This window comes from Maylandia zebra, linkage group LG7 (genome assembly GCF_041146795.1).
Source record: "Maylandia zebra isolate NMK-2024a linkage group LG7, Mzebra_GT3a, whole genome shotgun sequence".
NCBI lineage: Eukaryota > Metazoa > Chordata > Actinopteri > Cichliformes > Cichlidae > Maylandia > Maylandia zebra.
In genome coordinates, this window is record NC_135173.1 from 9,226,660 (window position 1) to 9,248,932 (window position 22,273).

The 22,273-nt window shown below is 40.9% G+C and overlaps 1 protein-coding gene across 3 annotated transcripts; it reads left to right on the plus strand.

The window, feature by feature from the left end:
* Positions 1 to 105: 105 nt before the first annotated feature.
* Positions 106 to 20,588, plus strand: rfx4 (regulatory factor X, 4). Of its 3 annotated transcripts, none has more exons than XM_014407917.3 (18): positions 106 to 3,974; positions 5,983 to 6,069; positions 6,239 to 6,299; positions 8,816 to 8,939; positions 10,202 to 10,263; positions 11,320 to 11,533; positions 12,008 to 12,085; positions 12,191 to 12,354; positions 12,888 to 12,988; positions 13,097 to 13,155; positions 13,266 to 13,410; positions 13,696 to 13,790; positions 14,247 to 14,364; positions 15,281 to 15,400; positions 16,847 to 17,008; positions 17,111 to 17,270; positions 17,374 to 17,512; positions 19,310 to 20,588. In XM_014407917.3, the coding sequence occupies exons 1-18, from the start codon at positions 3,932 to 3,934 to the stop codon at positions 19,580 to 19,582; spliced, it is 2,205 nt and encodes a 734-aa protein (XP_014263403.1). In that variant the 5' UTR covers positions 106 to 3,931; the 3' UTR covers positions 19,583 to 20,588. The 3 variants fall into 3 exon arrangements, with proteins under 3 accessions (XP_014263403.1, XP_014263405.1, XP_012775030.2); XM_014407919.3 differs by having other exon boundaries at positions 17,150 to 17,270; XM_012919576.4 differs by having other exon boundaries at positions 16,850 to 17,008.
* The last annotated feature ends 1,685 nt before the right edge of the window (positions 20,589 to 22,273 follow it).

Below are 22,273 nucleotides of genomic sequence, written 5' to 3' on the forward strand. Positions count from 1 at the left end.
GTTGCCCTTTGAGGGCAAAATCTCCAGGATGTCACCAACTTTAAATTGTTTGTCCTGAAACATGTTTTGACCGCAAGATCTTTTGAACATCCTGACCTGGGTCATATTTCCCCACTTTTTTTTTTCTGTCTGCTTTTCTCCTGTCTAATAAATGTTAAGTAGGATTTTGAAGCTGGAAACTTTGAGATCGGCTGTAGCAGTGCAGTGTGAAGAAAACATACCCTAGAGTCAAAGAGGTCCCATAATAACTTCTTTTCAGTAGATTCACTCTTCACTGCTGATTTAATCACTTAAATTCAAAAAGATAAAAGCAGGTGCGTGCAGCTACATGCCAGATATCCAACCCAAGGACGCTATAAAGCTAAATGGTAGAATTAAGTGAGTGAATCTAATCAGTATCGTCACCTTAAATATAAACTGATCTTTGTTACCCACGAACAGTGTCCTGTATGGCTGTAAACTTTGTCACTTACTGCAAATTAACCAGTGTAACCTGCCCCAGCGTTTTCATGCAACCTTTGAATAACATGAAATTAGCACACGCATTTGTTTTTCAAGGTCTTTCTCAAAGATATCATTCAAAAGCACATCATGTATAGATCCACTATCAGATAAATATACGAAATAATAGGACAGTACATTTGAGATTTAGTTTTCTAGTGTATAAAATATCAGCAGTCGTCCCCTTTGTGCTAACTTCTTTCTCGAGTCTTTCTCTACATTTCTTGACACCAGTTTAGTTCAGAAACAGTTTCTGTGTTTTCTGATATTTGCTGAGCCGTTTGAAAAGTATTTGACCCAACACGTAAAAAAGCATTACTTCTCTAATGCTGAATTACTGTGACTGCAACTTTACACCTGCACCGTGAACACATGATGTGTGTGTGTAAGGGGGCCATGGGATGTCATTGTTTTTTATTACCTGAATTAACAAATTCTGTTGTGTTATGCTTTAACCTGCCTTAACTTTAAAATTAATTAACTAGGAATCAACTAAAACTAGATGTGAAAACATTTTAGTTACCTAAAATAAAAAACTTAGTTATTTGTTTTTCAAAACTTTAATGAAACAATGTTGTGAAATTAGGAGATTAACTGAAAAAAAACCCCAAAACAACAAATTTAGATGACAATTTTGTATATGTTAGATTTATTCTCACAGCTTGTCTGATGAGGCTTTGATGGATGTATTTATTGAGGCTTCAGATGTCTACAACACTGTGAGACTTTTTTTCCGTAAATCTTACCTCTGGTATATGTCATAAATACGATACTTAGGACAAAAACTACCCTGAAAATAATTTTTAATAACTGCTTATTTTTAGTTGTAAACAATAAAATCTGAACTGAAATGAGCAAACCCGCTCAGGAAACGAAATCAAACTAAACTGGATTAAAATGAAAAACACAATTAAAAACTCCTTAGAAAATTCAAAGTAATAATAATGTTATTATAAAGTTGCTCTGTGGGAATCGTACTGAGTCTGAGAATTACCTGCCCAGGTGGCGGCCATGCAAACTCAAAACACATTAAAAATGCAACAACAAAAAATACAACGTCAGTAACATGTTATACTATACACAAACACCCTTACCTAGTGTTGCTTTAAAGATAAAGAAAGGGCTGTTTTCTGCAAGTGGTGACCACCATCCTGTCAAATCATAAAGAATCTGTAATAAAACAGAGAGATGCCTGAAATAAAAGTGAATGCACTGCATCACTGTAAATAATGTTTTCGTTATGAATTTAACCCAAGAAGTAATGAAAACAAAATAGTGTGCATTTAACACTTTGTGCATTTATACTGAGGTGTGTTGTCAAGTCTTTTTTTTATTTGGGAAGGAGTTAAAGTACAATTTTAAGACATGTATTAACCTTTTAGAATTTACAGGTGTGAATAGTGATTACTCACAAAGCATCAGCTGATGCTTGTGTTAGTTAAACGTATAAATGAGAATCAGAGCACAGTTTTATAGTTATCAATGCAGAAATCCTGATGATTTAAAGCCTTTTCGTAGAAAGAGCAAATAGTTTGTGCTCTGATATCAGTGCATCTTTATGCAGCTGATACACGCACAGAAAATGAGCATTCAAATGTTCTAGAATTCATCTCATGGAACAATAAGTATCTTTTTATTATTATATATAATCAGCAGTGTACAGTTAATTTTTTTTTACATTTTTAACTGATTTTTGGAAGATTAATTTTGTTTGATCACAATCAAAAACACGAGTGACTGAAGTCTCTCGGTAGAGAGAGCAGGATGTCTCCTGTTTGAATTCAATACGAGTGGACAGCTGGATGCTCGATGCAGCAGCTTTGTTGACGTTACCAGGGAGAGAGCAGCTTTAAGTCATATGATTTCCTCTTTAAAGTGAAGCCCTAATGCCACCAACTTGTCGTATGTGGCGTAACCACATACCCCCTACTCCCACGTGCACACACAACTCTATTGGGGCCTTTTCACTAAACAAAGCAGAGCACATCCGTTTGTGCGGGCAGAGTGTGTGAGAATGGGATTGGTGGAAAAGGGCTCTTTTTTAGTGGCTGCACCTGTCCTATTTTACGAGGCACTAATAAGCAGATAACAGTCACTAGGCTGGGAAAAAATGAGTGAGAGCCATTGAAATTAGGCTGAAATTAATTAGGTCCTCCTCTGAAGTCCTGACTTTGTGGGCCAGCATCTAGAGCTTTGAGAGTTGAGTCAAAAATTAGATTTCCCTGACCTTTCACCCAATCCAGCAGCTCTTTCCTTCCTGTTTGAGCCCGATTTGATGCTCACCCCTGTCCTAACTAAGCGTGGCCCTGTGTCCGTCACCCTGTCCTGTGCGTCGCTGAGTGTCAGCAGTGGTGTCCACGCCTGCGCACTGCGAGTGAAAGTCCTTCTTTGCGCTCCATGGTGTGGTGAGTAATTCAGCCATAATCCGCCTTTCTCCTCTCCCCTCTTCTTTCCCCTCTCCTCTCCCCCTCTCCTGCGGTTCCATTCATATTCTAATCACAGCTTTCCCTTCTCCAGCTCTCAGGCACTCCATCAGAGCCCTCCCAGCCTCGGGTTTTGCACTTTTACTTCCCCCCCTTTGTGACCGTTCCCTCTTCTCAGAGGCATACCAAAAATAAGGTTGCAAAAAAAAAAAGAGGTGAGAACTCCACCAAAACATTCACACTGGTGCAGTTTCATCATGTATGGATGTGTGTTGCGCCGCAGCTCTGGAAAAGTTACCACAATAGTGCTTTGGGTGGTTTGAATGAGGAGTGAGGAGCAGCACAAATGCAGGCAACAAGTGTGTGAGGGATGTGAAGTGGGAGTTAAAACCAGAAGGAAAGGCAAGAGTGGTGGTTGTGTAGAGATGTATGTTTATTCGGAGCTCGGGGGTGTATAAAAACGTATTAAATGCCATAATGGAAGACGGGGAGGCCACAGTGTTAGGACTGCGTAGATCTAAGCCTCTTTTTTTTTTTTTTTTTTTCTCTTTTTTTTTTCGTTGGGAGGGAGCTTTTCTTATTCAAAACAGCCCCACAAAAGACTTCCAGTGAGCCTTGCCACATCCCCATCTGACTTGGGGCCATTCATCAGCCTTCCAAGCCTATCAATGACATGTCCCCATCAGGGCTCCTATAAAATCAGCCCCTTTCCCATGAAACATCAGCAAACATTTTGACGGGTCTGGCTTTCCCCCCGCTGGATTTCTGGAGTCTCTACCCCCCCGCCCCACACCCTCACCCCCTTCCTTTCCACCCTCATTCCCACCTCCCCTCCTCTCCTCCGCCAACACCACCCCTCTCTTGGGCGAACCTCAGATCCTCAACATCTCCTGTGACGGGCAGCGGTCACGGAAACACAGAGCTAGACGAGGGGAGAGCCACTGAGGAGGGAGAAACGTGCGCTAAGCCATTTTCTTGGAGGAGTCAGTGTCGTTGATGGGAAGAGGATGCATTGCGGGCTGCTGGAGGAGCCTGACATGGATTCCACAGGTCAGTCCTGTTAAACTCTGCCTGCCTTGGATATGTTGAGGAAACCCAGCTTCTATTCACATTGTATGAGTTTTCTGCTGCGCTTATGCAAGTCTGGAACTTTCTCTGCAGGCATTCGGGTGAACTGTCCGGATGCTCATTAGCTTTTTAAATTTCTGAAATTACTTACGAGGGAGTGTTTTCGGTCACACTCGCTTACGGGAAGATGCAGGAGACACTTGATTAGAGAAAAGCAGGAAATGGACCTTCAGTCTCCACAATTGGTTTCTTGCTGTTATTTTTTAAAGTCAAACTAGAGAACTTGTAATTATGAGAGCAGCATTTAAAAACACAAGTGTACATCACAGTGCACCTGCTTTTTACAAAGGTTATTTACTAGGTACAAAACTGCTAAAGCAAGACATTTTTTCAGCTTTGAAACAGGTTTTTACTAAGAATTTATCACCAAATTAATTTTCTTATGGTAAGAAACTGAGTTTCTTATGGTAAAACTGAGTCCTCTCTGCAACGTTAATGACAAATCTAATTATACACACTTTCAGGCAATTTGGTTTGTTTTTTTTATGTGAGTCCTTAATTGTCATTTAGCATAGTTTTCAGGATGATGCAGTTTAGTCCCAAATGTGTGCTCATAAATGAGTGAACATCCATTTTCACTTGTTGATCAAATTTAATCCAATTATTTAGATCCCCAACTTATCTGTTCTTGTGGCAAATGAAGCTTGAGATCCGAGCCTCTGTGGAGAATTAGCTCCACTTCAGAAGATTCTCTTTTTCATTTCCAGGGTTTTTTTTAAGCTAGAGAAAGAAGCCAGTGCAGACGGGAACTGATGAGACACGATGAGGACCTGGAAATGATGTAATTTCTGTGTGATGCTATTTACCATCTGTCAGTGCTACAGTGTTATAACACTGTTAAAGAGTAAGCTATAAATATTTACGTACCAAAAAATCTTTCTCCTCTGGAGTTTTTAGTAGTTTTTTTTCTAGACAGGATTTTAAGAGCAGTCACTCCTTTTTTTTTTTTCCTCTAGACAGGACGTGCTGAAGATTGAAGTATCCACTCTTCATCGAATCTTAACTTTTAAAAGTTTTTATTATCTTCCTCGATGCCGTGCTCAGACAGCACCAGCAGCTGGTGCTGTGAATGTTGTCACTTGCAAATGAAAAAAGGTTCAATAACTTTAATGTGGAAGGATTTCCATTTGTTGCAGAGCCTAAAAGTTTGGTTTAGTTTTGCATAAATATGTCGGTGACTTTTTCCTGATCACATCTTCGTTTTTATGCTTATAATTCAGATTCTCTGTTTACGACATGCAGTTTAGCTCTAAACTTCCTGGTAGAGAAAAAGCTGTAGCTTAAAATCCAAGCAATTTTTACACCGAATTAAAGTAAAAGAATTTTGTGAATGCCTCTCATAAAAATAGTTAAAGAATTCGATTTTTTTCCACTCTACTCGGCTGTTTCTATATGAAAGCCTTGGTGTTTTGCTGCTGCTCGCTCACAGAAAGCACACCAGTTGAGCTATTTCTAAGTAGAAATTAAAACAGGACAATGGCTTCTATTCCCCCAGACTGCTTCAGTAATGTGCACAGGCTCTTTTAAGCAAGTGTGTATGCTCGTAGTCTCCTGAGAACAATGCTGGATTCCTGCCGTCCTGGTGAAAACATGTCAAATAGAGCCAGGGCTGCGCTGCTGCCCATACAATCGATTGTTGTCAGCTCACCCTGTCACATTAGCGACATTTAAAGTGTCCTGTATAGCCAGTGATTTGCAGTGTTTATGCAAATACAGCTTTGGCTCTGTTCCACTGCAGGATGACATTAGTCACTTCACAAAAAGGGATTTTTAAATATGTGGGTTTTCTTTAGTTAAATTAAAAGTTAATTTAAAAAACAAAGAACAAAACTGAATGAAAATGTAAACTAAACATTTTTTTAAAACTTATTTGTCATTTTTTAATTTTTTAAAGTCATTTCTAAGAGCTGATCTTTGGTCTTTTTTATAGAGAGCTGGATTGAAAGATGCCTTAATGAGAGTGAGAGTAAGCGATACTCCAGCCACACGTCTCTGGGGAACATGTCCAATGATGAACGTAAGCAGGACCGACTGTACTTGCACTGAATCCTCTGTCTGCACGTAGCTTTTAAACCTCAGAAAATGTCATTTAGCCAGAGAAGAAATGATAAGTGTATGTTTGTGCCACACTTCTGTCATTTTGCTGTAATTACTTAATTAAGCCCTACGTGTGCTGTTTATTCCAGATGAAGAAAAAGAAAATAACAGAGCCTCGAAACCACATTCGACACCGGCTACGCTGGAATGGTAAGTTATTAAAAAAAAATTTCTTTTATCATTTAAAGAGAAAAGCTGCAACATGTCAAAACACAACAGCCTATTTAAAATATTAAATATATTCTCAGATTAATGTAAAACTGATGTAACCAGTCCTTTAAATCAACCACTCACAAAAGAGTCTGTTTTATTCTTTTTAAAAATTAAATAATGTGCACATCAGAGCACTTTTTTTCATTGTTTTAATCCTGTGTTGTCTTCATCCTGCAGATTCTGTTATTATTTTCAGTAAATTTGATTGATTTGGTTAATTTAAATTGTCTTAAATGTCACCCGTACACACAGATGATAAGTTTCTCTGCACATTTTAGGGAAATTTACTTTATATCTGCTAGGCAGCAACAAATAATTGCACCTGCAGCCTCAACATGCACCACAATTCATTCATATCATGTATATATACATGGAATACCAACTCCAATTGTGACAAGTCTGTTTAAAATTAGAGAATTAAAAGAGAATAATTTTATACATCAAATATCCTGTAATAATAATGAACTTTTTTTTTTTACTTTTCAAAGTGAGTCTCTTTTTATTTTGTGTGATAAGTAAATTGTTGATTTAAACAGAAGAAAATCAGTCTAAAAATGTTATAATATATACTGTATGCTCTATTAGGAAATTATCAGCAAATAGTTCTTATGCAGCTAAGTAGGTAGGGTGTTGAATCAAGAGTAAATAATCTGTCCAGCATTAGTTATGCTTGTATATTTGTAATTAAAGAACAATTTTTTAACCTAAAATAATATATTGGGTCACGTGACTGATCACAGTTTGATTGTCAGAAGACTTAAATGTAGCTGTTTTACCGAAAAGCAGTAAAAATGGATCCAATTCAAAAAACAGTTTCTAAGTAAATGAACATTTATCTTAGTTCTTACTCAGCTTCACTGAAACAGACAATCAGCCAATGCAGAGGTCTACATGCAGTACCCAGACACATACAGTACGGTATGGCATATTACCCAGCATTAAAGTGCATTTAAGAGGTAATTATTTGGAGTAATAAATGAGGTCTCAGAAGCTTGGAAAACCATGGGAAACATTAATGTTTCAGGCTAATAATGAAACTTTTGTTCTGTAAATAATAATAAAAGTAATTGCAGCAGTTTCAGGATTTAACGTGTAGTTCAACCGTTTGAAAGGTCAAATTTACTTGTACTTAATCAGTCTGTTGCGTCTTAATGGTGTTTTTTTTATACAAAGTGGAAATAGTGCTTTCTTCTTCTGATTGTTGTTAATGAGTTACAGACATCACATTTAAGCGATTTGTTTGACGGCTGCACCAAAAACAGGATTTCTTAGGGACAGTTTTTACAAACGTGAAAAAAAAATCAGGCTGACATTGTTACCGACATTCATACCACATTCATACCGCTCTTTTTGCTTAATTCCTGCGTCCTCTGTAAACACATAGAAGATTAGCAATTAAGTGCTAATCTTATTGGTTAATTTAAAAATCTTTTCTAGATTAAAGAGACTAATACAGGGGCTGTGAAAAATTCCACTGCAATATAAAAGTGAACTAAAAAAAGGTGAACTACAAACAGAAAACAATAAAAACTACTAATTGTGATGCTGGTGTACCTCAAGGCTTAGTTTTAGGTCGTTTTGTATTTATCGTATTACCTTTTCTTAAGTTGTTAGATTTACACAAATAATATGAGGGATGAAATGTAAAAATGCACATGAGTTGTGATGTGCATTTCTTAAAAATGAGTGACTCATTCAGATATTTGAGTTTGGAAAAGCAACGCTGAAGTATTGAAGTCATTGCTTTGTTGAGCCACTGGGGGCAGAATACTTGAAACCATCTCTGAAATGCTAATTACGTCAGAAGTGTTCATGTCTCCTGTGTTGGCAAACAGTTAAGAGCACAAATGCTGCTTCTGTAAATAAGGGCAAATATTTCAATGTGAATCATTTAGAAATTATGACGTGCTCATTGTCGACGATCAAAGATTGATGAAATATGACGTCCAGTATTGGGAACACTGATAAACAGCTGTTCTGCTTTAATGTGAATTTGTCCACTGCAGCTGTTAGTGAGACGAGGTTGCAGGAAAAATGGATGTTGCAACTCCCGAGGGAGTAGCTGTTGTCTTTGTTGATGTGTTGTCATGTCTTGCATGACAACCCAATGCATGGCTGTTCCGTGAAACAGTTAGCTCTGCTGGGATGCAACAGACAGTTTGCTTTATAATAAACACTGCTACAGTGTTGTTACACTGGAAGTAAGATAATGATTACCATGATGTAGCTCTTTAATTTATATTGTGTCCTACTTCTTTCTTCTCATCTTTGAACTGAATTTGAGGCGGTACCCTAATGGCATATCTGCTTTAATCTGTCCTCTTAATAACATAAACTCTAACATCGTGCAGTTTAATATCAGATCACGGTAATTTTTAAACGCCCTGTTCGTCATAAAACCATACACGAGCTTCCAAATGTCCACCTGACATTTCCCCCTTTGTTATTCACAGGCTAGAAGAAAACTACGAGATAGCCGAAGGTGTGTGCATCCCCCGAAGTGCCCTCTATATGCATTACCTAGACTTCAGCGAAAAGCACGACACGCAGCCTGTGAACGCAGCCAGCTTTGGAAAGGTGAAATGCAAACTTGAGTAGTGATGAAGATCAGACAGTGTGGAGAGTCAACAGTCACATCTATTGTAGCTTGGGAGGAGTGTTTAATTTGTGAAATGCCTTTTCACAATTATTACTACTTTCTTTTAGTTTTTAGTGTTTTTAATATTCAGGTACGAAGTTAAAACTTATAGCTGATGTTGCAGATGCACCACAAATCGAAGCGGTCTTCTGCTCAGTCAGCCGCGAGCGTTACGCTGGGGCCGTTGCACGCCTGGGTCGGTTTTTGTGCGGCTGTGTTGAAGTTATATCAGATCAAAACTCAGTGTGAAGCAAAGCTCTCGCTGAACACATAATCTAGAGCCAAAGGAGATGTGCTTTGGTCTGTTCCCACAACCCCAAGAAGTTCCTCAGCCTTCCTACCCCCAGCCATCCCCTGTACCCTGGACTCCAGCCCCAACCCCCAACCCGGGCCTACCCCCGCCCCTCCACAGCTCCTGTCGGAAGATATTGAAAAAGAGAAGGGGCCTGGATTAATGTGTAATTAAAGGAAATTTGGAAGGGTGAGATGTTGCGGAATGTTAGATCAGTGGCTGGAGCAGTGTGGGGTGTCCTTTAGGAAGGCTTCATTGATTCAGGACAAAAAAACGAGAGAGGGCCCGGACTGCCTCCCTGTCTGCTCATTTATCAAGCGGGGCCTGACAGAAACTTCACAGCTTGGCCTCTTTTTTCATCCCACACAATGGAGAGCTACACTGTTTGCTAAAGTTTCTGCACCAGGAGCTGGACCGAGGAGCCAATCTCTTTGGACAAAAAAAAGAGAGAAAGAGAAAGAGAGAGGAAAGGTGGAAAGGAGGGAGTGGAAAAGGTAAAGAGGGAGAGAAGGAGTCAGGATGGGTGGGTGGAAAGATGCAGGGAGGCTGTAGATATGGGGGTAAGGGAGGGGGAGTAATACCCATGGATGTCATAAATACATAGACTCTGGAAGCTTTTCTTCTGCACGGCGCTCCCTGTGGATATGACTGCAAGACCAACTTTATTAAACACTCTCTCACCAAGAGCTAAAAATGAAGTGCAGCGTATTCTGTTGACTTCTGCGTGCTGTAAAGCCATATTATACAATAATAACAAGTAAAATGCACACACCTGCGACATAAGGTGCTTCCTTATGTCGCCTCTTTACACCATCTTTTCTTTTTCTTTTGGTTTTATCCAACGCAGACAAAAACACATAAATATTTTGAATCTATACTTGCTAACAGTATTTCTCTCACAATAAACAGATCATAAGGCAGCAGTTTCCAGCACTGACTACCAGACGACTGGGAACAAGAGGGCAGTCAAAGTAAGATGTTTCAGGGTTTTTATGTTAGAGAAGCTGAGTCAGTTCCTCAGCTTAAAAACATTTAACCCTTGTATGGTGTTCGGGTCTGTGAGACCCGTGTTCAGTTTTTTTCAAAAGAAAAATTAAACAATTATTTTTTCACGTGTAAATGTGTTGTGTCTTTCCACGCACTCCACTTGATTATAACTGATTTATTTATAACATTTTATATAAAAGAAAAACGAGAAGCACATTAATTCATAAATGTGATCTAACAAAGGTAAAGGGAAAAAATTAACCATGTTTGCTGTTCATATGTCTTGTAATTGGGATGAAGTAAACATCTGTTGAGTAATTTAACATAAAATTGTTTGATAGTGTTAATTTGGAAAGCCAAAACTCTAGCGGGTCCACCAGACCCATGAACACTGGCTGAGTAACAAAAATACGAACACCACACAAGGGTTAAAAACCACATGTTTAGACTGCATTTTGTGCTTTGCTGACATCAGTGCGCCCCAGGGTGGCTGCGGCTACAATGTAGCTGCCATCACCAGTGTGTGAATGGGTGGATGACTGGATATGTAAAGCGCTTTGGGGTCCTTAGGGACTAGTAAAGCGCTATACAAATACAGGCCATTTACCATTTACCATTTATCTTATGTTCCTGTAGTTTTCCTTTTTAAAAAATATTTTTTTGTCATGTTCTTCCTGCACAACAACCTGTAATGATTTGTTCACATGCTTTTTTAAATTAGTGGATATATTTATTTGTAAATTGTCTTTGAAAAGCAATATGAAAGAACTTATTGCTTTTCTGATAACGTACTTTTGGAAATATTCACCTAAAAAATAAAAAAACAAAAGACGTATTCAAAAAGCAAAATTAAAATTAATCAATAAAAAAAATTAAATCACACTTTGAGTATTATTATTATTATTATTATTATTTTGTAAATAACATTTATTTAAAAAAAGACATTAGAATTTTCAAACAATATTTTATTTTATTATATATCAGCCAAGTGATCCTCAAACGTCCTTGCCATTGATCTGTCCGTCGTCTCTGCTCCTCAGGTATCACTACTATGGAATAGCGGTGAAGGAGACCTCCCAGTATTATGATGTGATGTACTCCAAAAAGGGAGCGGCGTGGGTGAACGAGACGGGGAAGAAAGAGGCCACGAAGCAGACAGTGGCGTATTCACCGCGCTCCAAACTGGGGACGCTCCTGCCAGAGTTTCCAAATGTCAAAGACCTAAATTTGCCTGCCAGCCTGCCAGAAGAAAGGGTAAACAGGAGTTTTAAAAGTCCATCCTTCCAGCGCCCCCCTCAGCCCCCTCCTCCCTTCGCCGTTGCTTGCCATCTCACCAGCTCTGCGCCCCCTCTGGCTCTTTTATCTGCCCCGGGAGCTTCAGTGGGTTTGCGTTTAGAGAAGGACCTTGAGGACTTATATGCTGGCTCCTCTCTAACTCTTAATCTTTTGGAGGAGATAATAAGATCTAGCTGTGGACAAAAGGACAGGCACTAGCTGTCCGGCTTTTAAAGGGGGGCCATGATTTTAAATGGTTTGTGTTTTGCTGATCTCTAAAGCTCGTTTTATATTACTCCGCTCAAGCCTAGGCCTGTAACATCTATTTATTGGCTCCCATGCTTTGTTCAAGATTTATCTTCTTGTTTTTGCAGCATTTTTTTTTTCCCAAAGAGAAAAAAAAGCTATTAAGTTTGTTATGCAATTAGATTAATACCCTGCTGTTGCCCACAGGTGTCAACCTTCATCATGATGTACAGAACACACTGTCAGAGGATACTGGACACCGTTATTCGGGCCAACTTTGATGAGGCGAGTCCTTTTCTGTTTAAAATGACCACTTTAAAGTCTGTTTGAGCACATTCGGTGTTTGCCGCTTGTATGTTTGTAATATCACGTCGTGTGCAACGGCCACAGGTCCAGAGCTTCCTGCTGCACTTCTGGCAGGGCATGCCGCCCCACATGCTTCCTGTCCTCGGCTCCCCCACGGTGGTGAACATCGTCGGTGTCTGTGACTCCATCCTCTACAAGGCCATCTCAGGGGTGCTGATGCCCACCGTCCTGCAAGCACTGCCTGATAGGTGAGAGTGTCCCTCTACTGCAGCTCAGAGTTCACAGTAATATCCTGATTTAACCTCTCTTTTTGTGGTTTTAATATCTTGTGCACAGCTTATGCAGCTACACTTTTACAGTGTGTGTCTTGTAGGGTCACGTCATTCCATCTCCGATGATTTGCAGGCACATCTTCAGTTTTAAAGTTATCAGCTGTTTGGAAACACAATTAATTTATTTACCGTGATGTGTAAAGGCGGGGTGGCTCGTTTTCTAAAGCTTCAAAGTTTCAAGTAAAGTCTCATCTGGAAGACAAAACAAGAAAGACGTGCTGAAAAAATTAAATTTGAGTCTTTTGTGAAAAAACAAATTGAACAGTCTTACTGAGGATCAGTGCTCAATCCTGAGCTCCGAAATGGTTTTGAACTCATGGTCTGCTCTTTATGTTTCGTTTTTATGGCTCTAACAGTTAATTAGTTCTTTAGTTGTGACCCTTATTAAATAAAATCACGTGTTTTGACTCAGGTACTAAATGTGCTTCATTTTCTCCTCATCTGCACAGTTTAACTCAGGTCATTCGAAAATTTGCCAAACAGCTCGATGAGTGGCTTAAAATAGCACTTCATGACCTTCCAGAAAACCTGAGGAATATCAAATTTGAACGTAAGCATAAAATATGCCAAAGTGATTGTTTGCTTCTTAAGCACGTGTGGATTTTATAGGGTAACTTCTCAGGGATTTATTGTATTTTCTTCTCCTTTTGTATTTCAGTATCGAGGAGATTTTCGCAGATCCTAAAGCGGCAAACATCACTAAACCATCTATGTCAGGTGCCTATCGTGGTCTGAATGTTTTTAATAAAATCCATATGAAAGAACAAAGCTGATAAGGGATGTGGGTATGCTTAGATTTGTCATATTGTTGACTTATCTGTCCCAAGGCATCGCGGACTGTGATAAACAGCGCCGACATCACCTTTCAAATGCTAGAGGACTGGAGGAACGTGGACTTGAACAGCATCACCAAGCAGACACTTTACACCATGGAGGACTCGCAGGAGGAGCACAGGCAGCTTATTATCCACTGTAAGTCGCCCTGACTCACCCGGACGGGCACTTTACTATGACGTGAACGACTCGCCGAGGGACGGTCATTCCCACGGCCGGCAGAGTCAGAGCGTTAATGACGGAGAGCAAAAGGTTAAACAAGTTCAATCTGCTCTCAAACACCCTGCGGAGCATTTCCAATTCCCTGCACCCTCGCGCCTCTGCATTGGCCCGGAAGGGGTCAGAGGTCACACATACGTAGAAGCTGCTGTGTGAAGGTGAAGGTGCTGTTTGTGTTCTATGTAACGCTCCCTTCTCTCACAGTGTATCAGGAGTTTGATCGTCTGCTGGAGGAGCAGTCGCCGATCGAGGCTTACATCGAGTGGCTGGACTCGATGGTGGATCGCTGCGTCGTCAAGGTCAGACAGCTAACAGGCATTATCCCCTGTTTTTGTGTGGTTGTTTAGACACTTCAGTGTAAGCTGCACAGGTGAAAAGTGCATATTTTTTTATAATCCTCCCCTCACTGAGACACCTGTGGCTGAAAGCCCTCTTCCCTCTCTTCCCTGCAACTCTCTCTTAAACCGAGTCACTTAGGTTGCGATCCTCCCAGTTAATGATGTCTTCAAGCTTCCCATTTGCGTCCATTATGTGCCAGATATTGCCTTGTAAAATTTCCGTCTCCCCGGCAACGTCTTGGACTGCTCAGACAATAGTTCAATGGGAAGGCGTGTCCCCGGGGGCAAATTAAATAGTTGACTTGTTGACATGTTTTTCGTTCCTGAGGGTTAAGCCCCAATATGGACCCGGAGGTTAATTCTACCCCGGCGTCCCCACCCTTCCCCCCTCTTTTCTCATGGAAATGTTCTCTCTAGGTGGCGGGGAAGAGGCCCGGGAGCCTGAAGAAGGTGGCCCAGCAGTTCCTGCTTATGTGGTCGTGTTTTGGTACCAGAGTCATCCGGGATATGACCCTGCACAGCGCGCCCAGCTTCGGTGAGCTCCTCCTGCTTTTCATGCAACAGAAAACACACAGCGTTGACAGTCGTTTTATTTACTGTGTCATCCATGTAAACTGCTGAAAATAGCTCCGCTAATAATATCTTTAGTGAAATTTGAGGGTTTTTTAAGTATAAGTTTAGAGTTTCCCTCACTTGCTCATGATTTTCACATTTAAAAGCTAATATGAGCCAAATCAAACTGATATAAAGAGATGAAATGTCTCTTAATTGGGGCTAAATGCTCATTTAATGATTCCTCTGCTTGCTTAGCTTCGACTTTGAGACGAGGAGAGAGTAGGCACGAGTGAAATGGCTGCTGCTTTAACAGCTTACTGTTTGTGGTAAGCGACAAGCAGTAAAAATTAAAGAAAAGAAAATGGCTTTTCTCTCCCCTCCTCTGTCCCTGTCTGTGAATATCAAAGACACAGCTGGTTGCAGTGTTTTGATAAAGCAGGTCTCTGTGCACAAACAGCTAATTAACAAAGGTCGCCCCTCCCCTCTCCCCGATGCGTTTGCCTGTCTTTTCCCATTTTATGACCGGTCAGTGTTACACCCGGCTCCCCTCAATGGCCACAAGTGTTTATTATGCACACGGCGGCGGCAGAAGCGGCCGGCACAATGACACAATTGTGACACTCCCTCACATGCTCATCTTTCGTGCGACCCCCGGGGTCAGCTGACATATTTCTGGCACTGACTCGGTACACGGAAACAAGCGCGCGCGCTCCTTTTTAATAACAGCGGCCCTCCTGTCATGCCTGCAGGATGTGATGTCATCATCTCAATGGTTGTAATCAGTTACATGCTGGACAGATGTTTGTTTGGTTTCAGCGACTCACTGGAACTGTGCCACTCTAACTCCAGATAAATGCTTCTACTGTCTGATTGTGCTTTCTTGTATACGTCTGCAGGCTCCTTCCACCTGATCCATCTCATGTTTGACGACTATGTGCTTTACCTGCTGGAGTCCCTGCACTGCCAGGAGAGAGCCAACGACCTCATGAGGGCCATGAAAGGCGAGGGCAGCACAGGTGAGCGCTCCAGCTGTAGGTGCAGGTGGTAACCAGCAGCACAGCTGTTTGGTAAGGTGACTACATCAGTGGACATTTCCAAAACCCTGAACTTAACTTTGACTGATTGGATGATCCATAACCCTTGATGGCAAAAATCTTCCTTCAGCTAAATGATAGAAAAGCTGAAGTTGGCTTACTTTCCTCCGATTCCAATCCCTACAAATACCCAAACAAAGGCACGTTTTTATATACAGATCTCTGACTTTTAACAATCAGATCAGTGGTGTTTTTAGTTTATGCCACACCTACATCACCTCTCAGTGATGCACCTCTGCAACTTCCTCTGTAAAGGATCGTCCAATTTCACTTTTCCTCGATTGCAGATGCTTCAAAACACAGTTGGTGCACATAAAAGACAGCACGTCGCTCCTGTTTTAGCTCAGTTTCTACCTCCGAAACACAGAGTTGATTTTAAATGGTTTTCATTTGGTTTTAAAGCCCTCCAGGTCGGGCCTTTGCTGTTCTTGTCCCCAGGCTCTGCAGTAGTCTGCCATCCCACATAAATCCTCTCCAACCAACGTTTTCATGATTTTTTTTATTGTTGTTTCTAATATCAGGTTTAAGTTACAGGTGTTTAATTTTACACTATTTGATTTATTTCTCATATTTTGGTCATTAGTGTCATTTTTTTGCCTGGAAAACACTCTGGTTCTTTTAAATGTTCTACATAAATACAATTAACTTGAATTTAAAAAATCTGTTGAATATCTGTTAAATGAAAAAAGAACTGTTTTATTTATTTATTATTCTTAACTTCCAGCATAATTGATTTGTTTTATGTGAGAGCCACTTTTGGGTCATTTATTATGTATTATACTTTTTTTTAAACAAATGAGAATAAATTAATTTAACACTTGTTAGTCAACACTCAACATTATTATCAAGTAATATAAGGAAGCTTGTTTTCACAACTGGAAAAAAAGAAATTGTTATCATCCATAAGTAAAAATTTCCATCTGTTATCTCAAAAATTTTGACTTATTCTCAAGTTTGACTCTAGAAGTTGAACTTGAAATTTTGACATAGCTTTGCCTGGAAACCTTAGACATACGTTTGCGCGTACCCAGGGAGATTTGCACCCTAAATGTTGTGGTGACTGTCCAGAAAAGCCTCCGAAACACCAGCAGAGGTAGTTTATTCTTACCTGTCCAGGAATTCACTGTTGTAAGGTGTTCCTGTTCATTTCTCTCAATTTTAAATGTTTTTTTAATCTTATATATTATAGAATAAAATGTATACACTTGTTTGCAGTGACCTTGTATTGATGAATCTTTTAGAATGAGCCTGTTTTCTGCCACACAAAAAGACTTTGTTGTCTAACTGAAGATTTGTTCTGGCTCTTTAACATAGCATCCCTCTTTGCATTAAACTGTCTAACCGCCTGTTTCCTCCCGACACCTTCAGCAGAGAGAGAGGAGGAATTTACGCTGACAGAAACCGCCCCTGCCTCGCCGTCTCCGGGATCCTACTCTCCCGCTCGGTCAGTCCACTCTGTGGGCGTCTCCTCGGCCAGCTCCCCCACAGCAGCCGTGTCCCCGGAGTACACCGGAGTACCTGCCACGACAGGTGAGACAGGACTCGCGTACAAAAAGCCCAGAATAAGCAGAGTTTAACGTAGTTCCTCTGCGCCAAAGCGTCTGTCTCTGTGTCTATATATGTGTCTACCAGGCGCTGTTCAGTCATATACCTGGTCCCTTACATACACAGTGACAACAGCAGGCGGAGCCGCTCCAGAGGCCGGGCAGCAGCTGTCCTGTATGAGGAGCAGCGCTCCCGTACCCCCTCCATCTTCTGCCCACAGGATGCCAGTCTACAGGGAGGAGCATGGGTGATTACAAAACTATTGATCATTGCAGTATTAAAATACATTCTCAATTTATTTTTTGGATTCATTATATTTACTAAATTTCGACTGTTTAACTCCATTTTAGGTACACTGGTAGCTACAACTATGGCAGTTACGCCAACCAGCATCCTCACTCCATCCAGAGCCAGTACCCGAGTTTGGCCCACGAGCCGACGATCCCAGCCCCGCTGCACTACTCCGCCTACCACCGTACATCTGCACAGGTCAGGCTCTGATGCTCAGGAATGGGGTGTGGTAGCAGATCAGATGAATTCAGGTTTTATATTAATCTAAGGACCTGTTAATGCTAAATAATAAAAGTATTAGGTTTTAATAATGAAAGAAAATAAATGAAACACTTGGGAAGACATTTGTTAGATTCCAAAGATTAAAAAAAAACCCTCTGACTGTTTGGATGATCTGAAATCCTGGATTGCATCTATGCAGTGATAGGACACTTTTAGACTTTCACAGCGTGGAGGTAAAACTATGATTTAAACTGTATAAAGTAACTCAAGTAAGTAGCTAAGTAAGTCATAAGTATCAGTATGAAAATACTGGGGTTTAATACCTTGTGTGATGCCTAACTGCTACTTAAACTTTATGCATTATATGAGGCTGATACTACGTGTTAAAAAATATGTAGCATCTGATAAACTAAATGTGAGGATGAACTGACTGAGTTGTCCTTTTAGGGGAATAAATAGATTTAAATATGATGCTATTTAAAAAAAAAAAAAGAAAAAGAAAAGAAAGGTTATTAGAAAGAGATTGAGCCGCTGATGTTACCGAGTGAGTTTTACTCTTTTGGTGGCAATTTCCTGTCAAGGGTCCTCCAGCCTCTGCTGCCTTTATAGAGGGAGGAGATCAGCTGGGCCTCAGCGCTCGCAGTGTTTCTAAAAGTCCCTGAATCACCCTCTCCACACAGCGGAAGCAGACAGTGAAAGGTGGCTCGGCCGGGGCCAAGAGGGGGCCTTGCTCTGTTACTTCTCTTTCCAGCTCTCAATAGTCTCTTCATCTGTCTGAGCCAGTGGCCACGGAGCAGGGCAAGGGGGCGTTTATTAAAATATTGTTATTCAATGGTCTCTTTTCTGCTTGTGAACAAGAGGCAGCTGAGCCGCCTGTTCTGCACTGACTGTCTTTTTCCATGCCGTGATCCCTCATAATGGCTTCGACTGTCGTGTTTATATTTAGTTAAAAAAAGGGGAAAGGGTCTACTTCCACATTTTTTTTTTTTTTTAGCCCCGTCTGAGCTTAAATAGGGCACAATGCCTGCACTTTGTCACTGCGAGAGGTTGGACATGGAGCTGAAACGGTCTGAAAACTTTGCCGGATCCCCATCTGTCCAAAATATTTTTGTCAACAGGCAGATTTGGTCTGTTTGAGGTCAGTCACCACAGGCAACAGATCACACACATGCACGCACACACAAGGAGGGAGAGAGAAAAAGCACTTTTTTGGGTGAAACCCTCATTTTCTTAAGTGGCTTAATTTTCTATTTTGACCACTGTGCCACAACTTGTGAAGCAATTTCCCATGACAGGAAATTACCAGCAGCAGGGTCAGTTCAAACCCAATATTTTATGCTTAATACAGCATCAAATGAGATATCGGCCGGGTCGTGGTCACCTTTCAGGACCACGAGACCTGTGGAAAAGGGAATTTTAAGGTTCGTATCACTCTGGCAGCGCAAAGAGGGCAGCATTTAAATGACTTGCTGTCAGGAAGAGAGTTAGATCAGGTATCCTAACATAAAGGATGGAAAAAGATAAAATCCACGCAACAGCTCCTCTAATGCTCGCCATCACTTGGGGTTGACTGATATAGTTTACCAGTTAGAAGATTGGTGGTCTTCTTCGGGCCTTGGACAAGATACCAAACCCTGAGTTGCCCCTGATGGTTCCAGCGAAGAGTGACTAACTAGAAAAAAGCACTTTGAATAGCAGTCAAAGCCGAACAGCACCATAGAAGTACTGCTCCATCTTCTACTTAACTTATCCCCCTCCTTTTCCTCTCCACAGTACCAGCTCAACAGCCAGATGTCCCGAATGGAGCCGTGCCTGATGGGCAGCACTCCTCGGTTGCACCCCACGCCTGTTGCCCCCCGGTGGCCAGATGTGTCACCAGGTAACAGCTGTTACACCAGCCCGCCTATGCATTCGTCCCGCTATGCCACCTCTGGGGATATGTACTCACCTCTGGGCCCACGCAGGAACTCAGAGTACGAACACTCGCAACATTTCCCCGGCTTTGCCTACATCAACGGGGAGGCCACCACCGGCTGGGCCAAATAGCCTTAAATCTGAGAGCTGTGAACACTTTCCAATCAAGCGCATGAAAAAAAAAAAAGGGAACGGAGAGTAAAATGCGCCAGCGTAAGGTAAAACGAATCACGGCGTGGATGTTCTGACAATTTTAAAACACGCATTACATCAATCACATCCAATGATTGGCTGCAACTTGTGGGGAGGTTTATTAAAGTTTCTTCAGCAGTCGACAGAAGAAAAACAAAATAAGATTGCAGCAAAATCATTATGAGAGTGCAATGCTGCTGCCAAGCTGTGCCTTCGATTTAAGGAATGTACACCTCTGCCAGAGTTTCCCTCATCCACGAGGTCGGGCGCACACACGGTCCCACCAACCCGCCCGCCCCTCCGTCAGTGATGTCCAGCGACTGACGGCTCTGCGTGCTCTAAGCTGTACAATCTCAGTCTCCTCTTGTTGCTCAGCAGTATCCTGTCGTGAGCCCTCTGCAGCAGATGCTTGCACTGCAGCTCGATGATGATGATGATGATGATGGACTGCACTGCCTTAACGTTCTCCTGGGATACTTAACATCACAGGTGACCGATACAAACTCAAGAAAGACCTTGATGGGTGTGTTAAGGTTTCTTCATCTTGGATACTTTTTTAAAAAAAATGATGAACAATGTGACTTAGAAAGAAAAAAAAGTGTATTCTGTCGCAAGCCTTTTTGCTGTTTTTCTGTGACTATATATCTATACACACACACACACACACAAACACACACATATATATAAATATATATATATAGTATGTATTTTCTGTAACTTTGTAACATGGTGTATCCTTTATTTTCGATGTTACAATTGGTACTTTGTTCTCTGTTTTGTATCGCTAGTAAAGACGCATTAACCTAGGGTTGTGTGTTCTATATAATGCACTCAAAGCTACTGAGGACCTATTACCCTATGGGTATTTATAAAAAGGGAAAAATATCAAAGTGTACAGTAACATGAAGTCTAGTCACTTTTCTGTAAATAAAAGCACTGGAAACCATCCGTGGTGACTGTTAGACTATCACAGTTAAAACTGGTGTGTATGTGTGAAATATGTTGACACATAAATTTAAAACCATGAGACATTCTTGTCAAATGTCTTTTTTTTTTTTTTTTTTTAATCTCTTTTTTTCTGGAGGGAAGGGGGGTGGGGGGTGTCAATGCATTGTGGTACCTACTGAACGATCACAGCATCAGCGCTGGAGTAAAGTCTCGAGTTAGCCTCTTTCTAAACTGTTTTACATCGTATTCATTTAAATTAAATCATCTCCTGCCCAAATACATTGATCTTGTAACTGCTATTGTGTTGTTTTTGAAATTCCCTCATTCCTCTTTATCCATATGTCACATTTCTAATCCGTGTGCTGCTGCAGAAGTAGAAATGTTTCCTGAATTGGATTTTCCTTCTCGCTGTCCATGCACCGACACAGTGGGGGGCTGGGCGAGTAGCAGAAAGGCCACACTGCAGAATGGGTTACATTTCTAAGGACTGAATGTCCCTGCTGTGCTGGGGTCATTGCACTTCAGTCCCGTAACCTTTGACCTCTGACCCCTGTCCAGTTTGTATTTATTAGGGTGTAGATCCTCTGTGTTATATCTGATTCCCAACAAGAAACTTTGAATAAAGAAAACTTCTTTAAAGACACAAAAACAAAAACCACCAAATATAAATATATAAATATATATATATCATCGATTTAATCAGCTGACCTGAGTGTCAATATCAATATCCGCTGGAAATTTCAGACTGAGATCTGCGATCCTATCAGCTGTGAGAAATGTGCTGCCACAGGAGGTTTCATCTTTGATATCACCAAAGCATCACTTACACAGTTATTATAGCAACCACATCCCGTTTTGTTTTTAGAAATACATGAAAATTAGTTCCTTGCATAAACCACATTAGACTTCTTATGCAGTCCAACAGTTTGTGTGAAACTCAATCGGGAATACTGTATTATAATTAGAAAAAAACAGCTAATGAGGAGAGAAAACATTGAGTCTATGGAGCCGATGCTGGAGACAAGGCATGCTTTAAACTGAGGTGCACAGTCTCAAAGCAACACAGACTACACATAATAATAATGAAATATAATTTTAAAAAGTGAAACAAACACAGTTGCCAGGCACTTTACTGAGTACGCCTGTTCAACTGCTTGTTAAATGCCTGGTTGTTGGTGCCAGAAAGCGCTGGTAAGAGTATTTCAGAAACAGATTATCTGCTGGGAAAACCACACAACCATCTCTTAGGTGTGGAGAAAATGGTCCAAAAGTTTGAAAATAACGATCAGCAGTTCTCTGAGTGAAAATGTTTTGATTGCATCAGAGGTCAGACTGCTTCAAGTTACATGAAAGCAACAGTAACTCAAATAAACACTCTTTTAAATCAGGGTATGCAGAAAAGCATCTTCTGCATACGAGGGGCGACATCAGCAGAAGACCACTGATGCCACTCCTGTAAGCTACAAACAGGAAACTGAGACTACAGATGACATGGGCTCACAAAATTTGGATGATAGAGGACTGAAAAAAAATGTTGGCTCATCTGATGAGTCTTGATTTCTGCAGCAAAATATGGATGGTAGCATCAGACTTTGGTGTATTCAACATGAAAGCATGGATCTATCCTGCCTTGGATCAGTGTTTCGGGTAGCTGGCGATGTAATGGTGTAAGGCACACTTTAG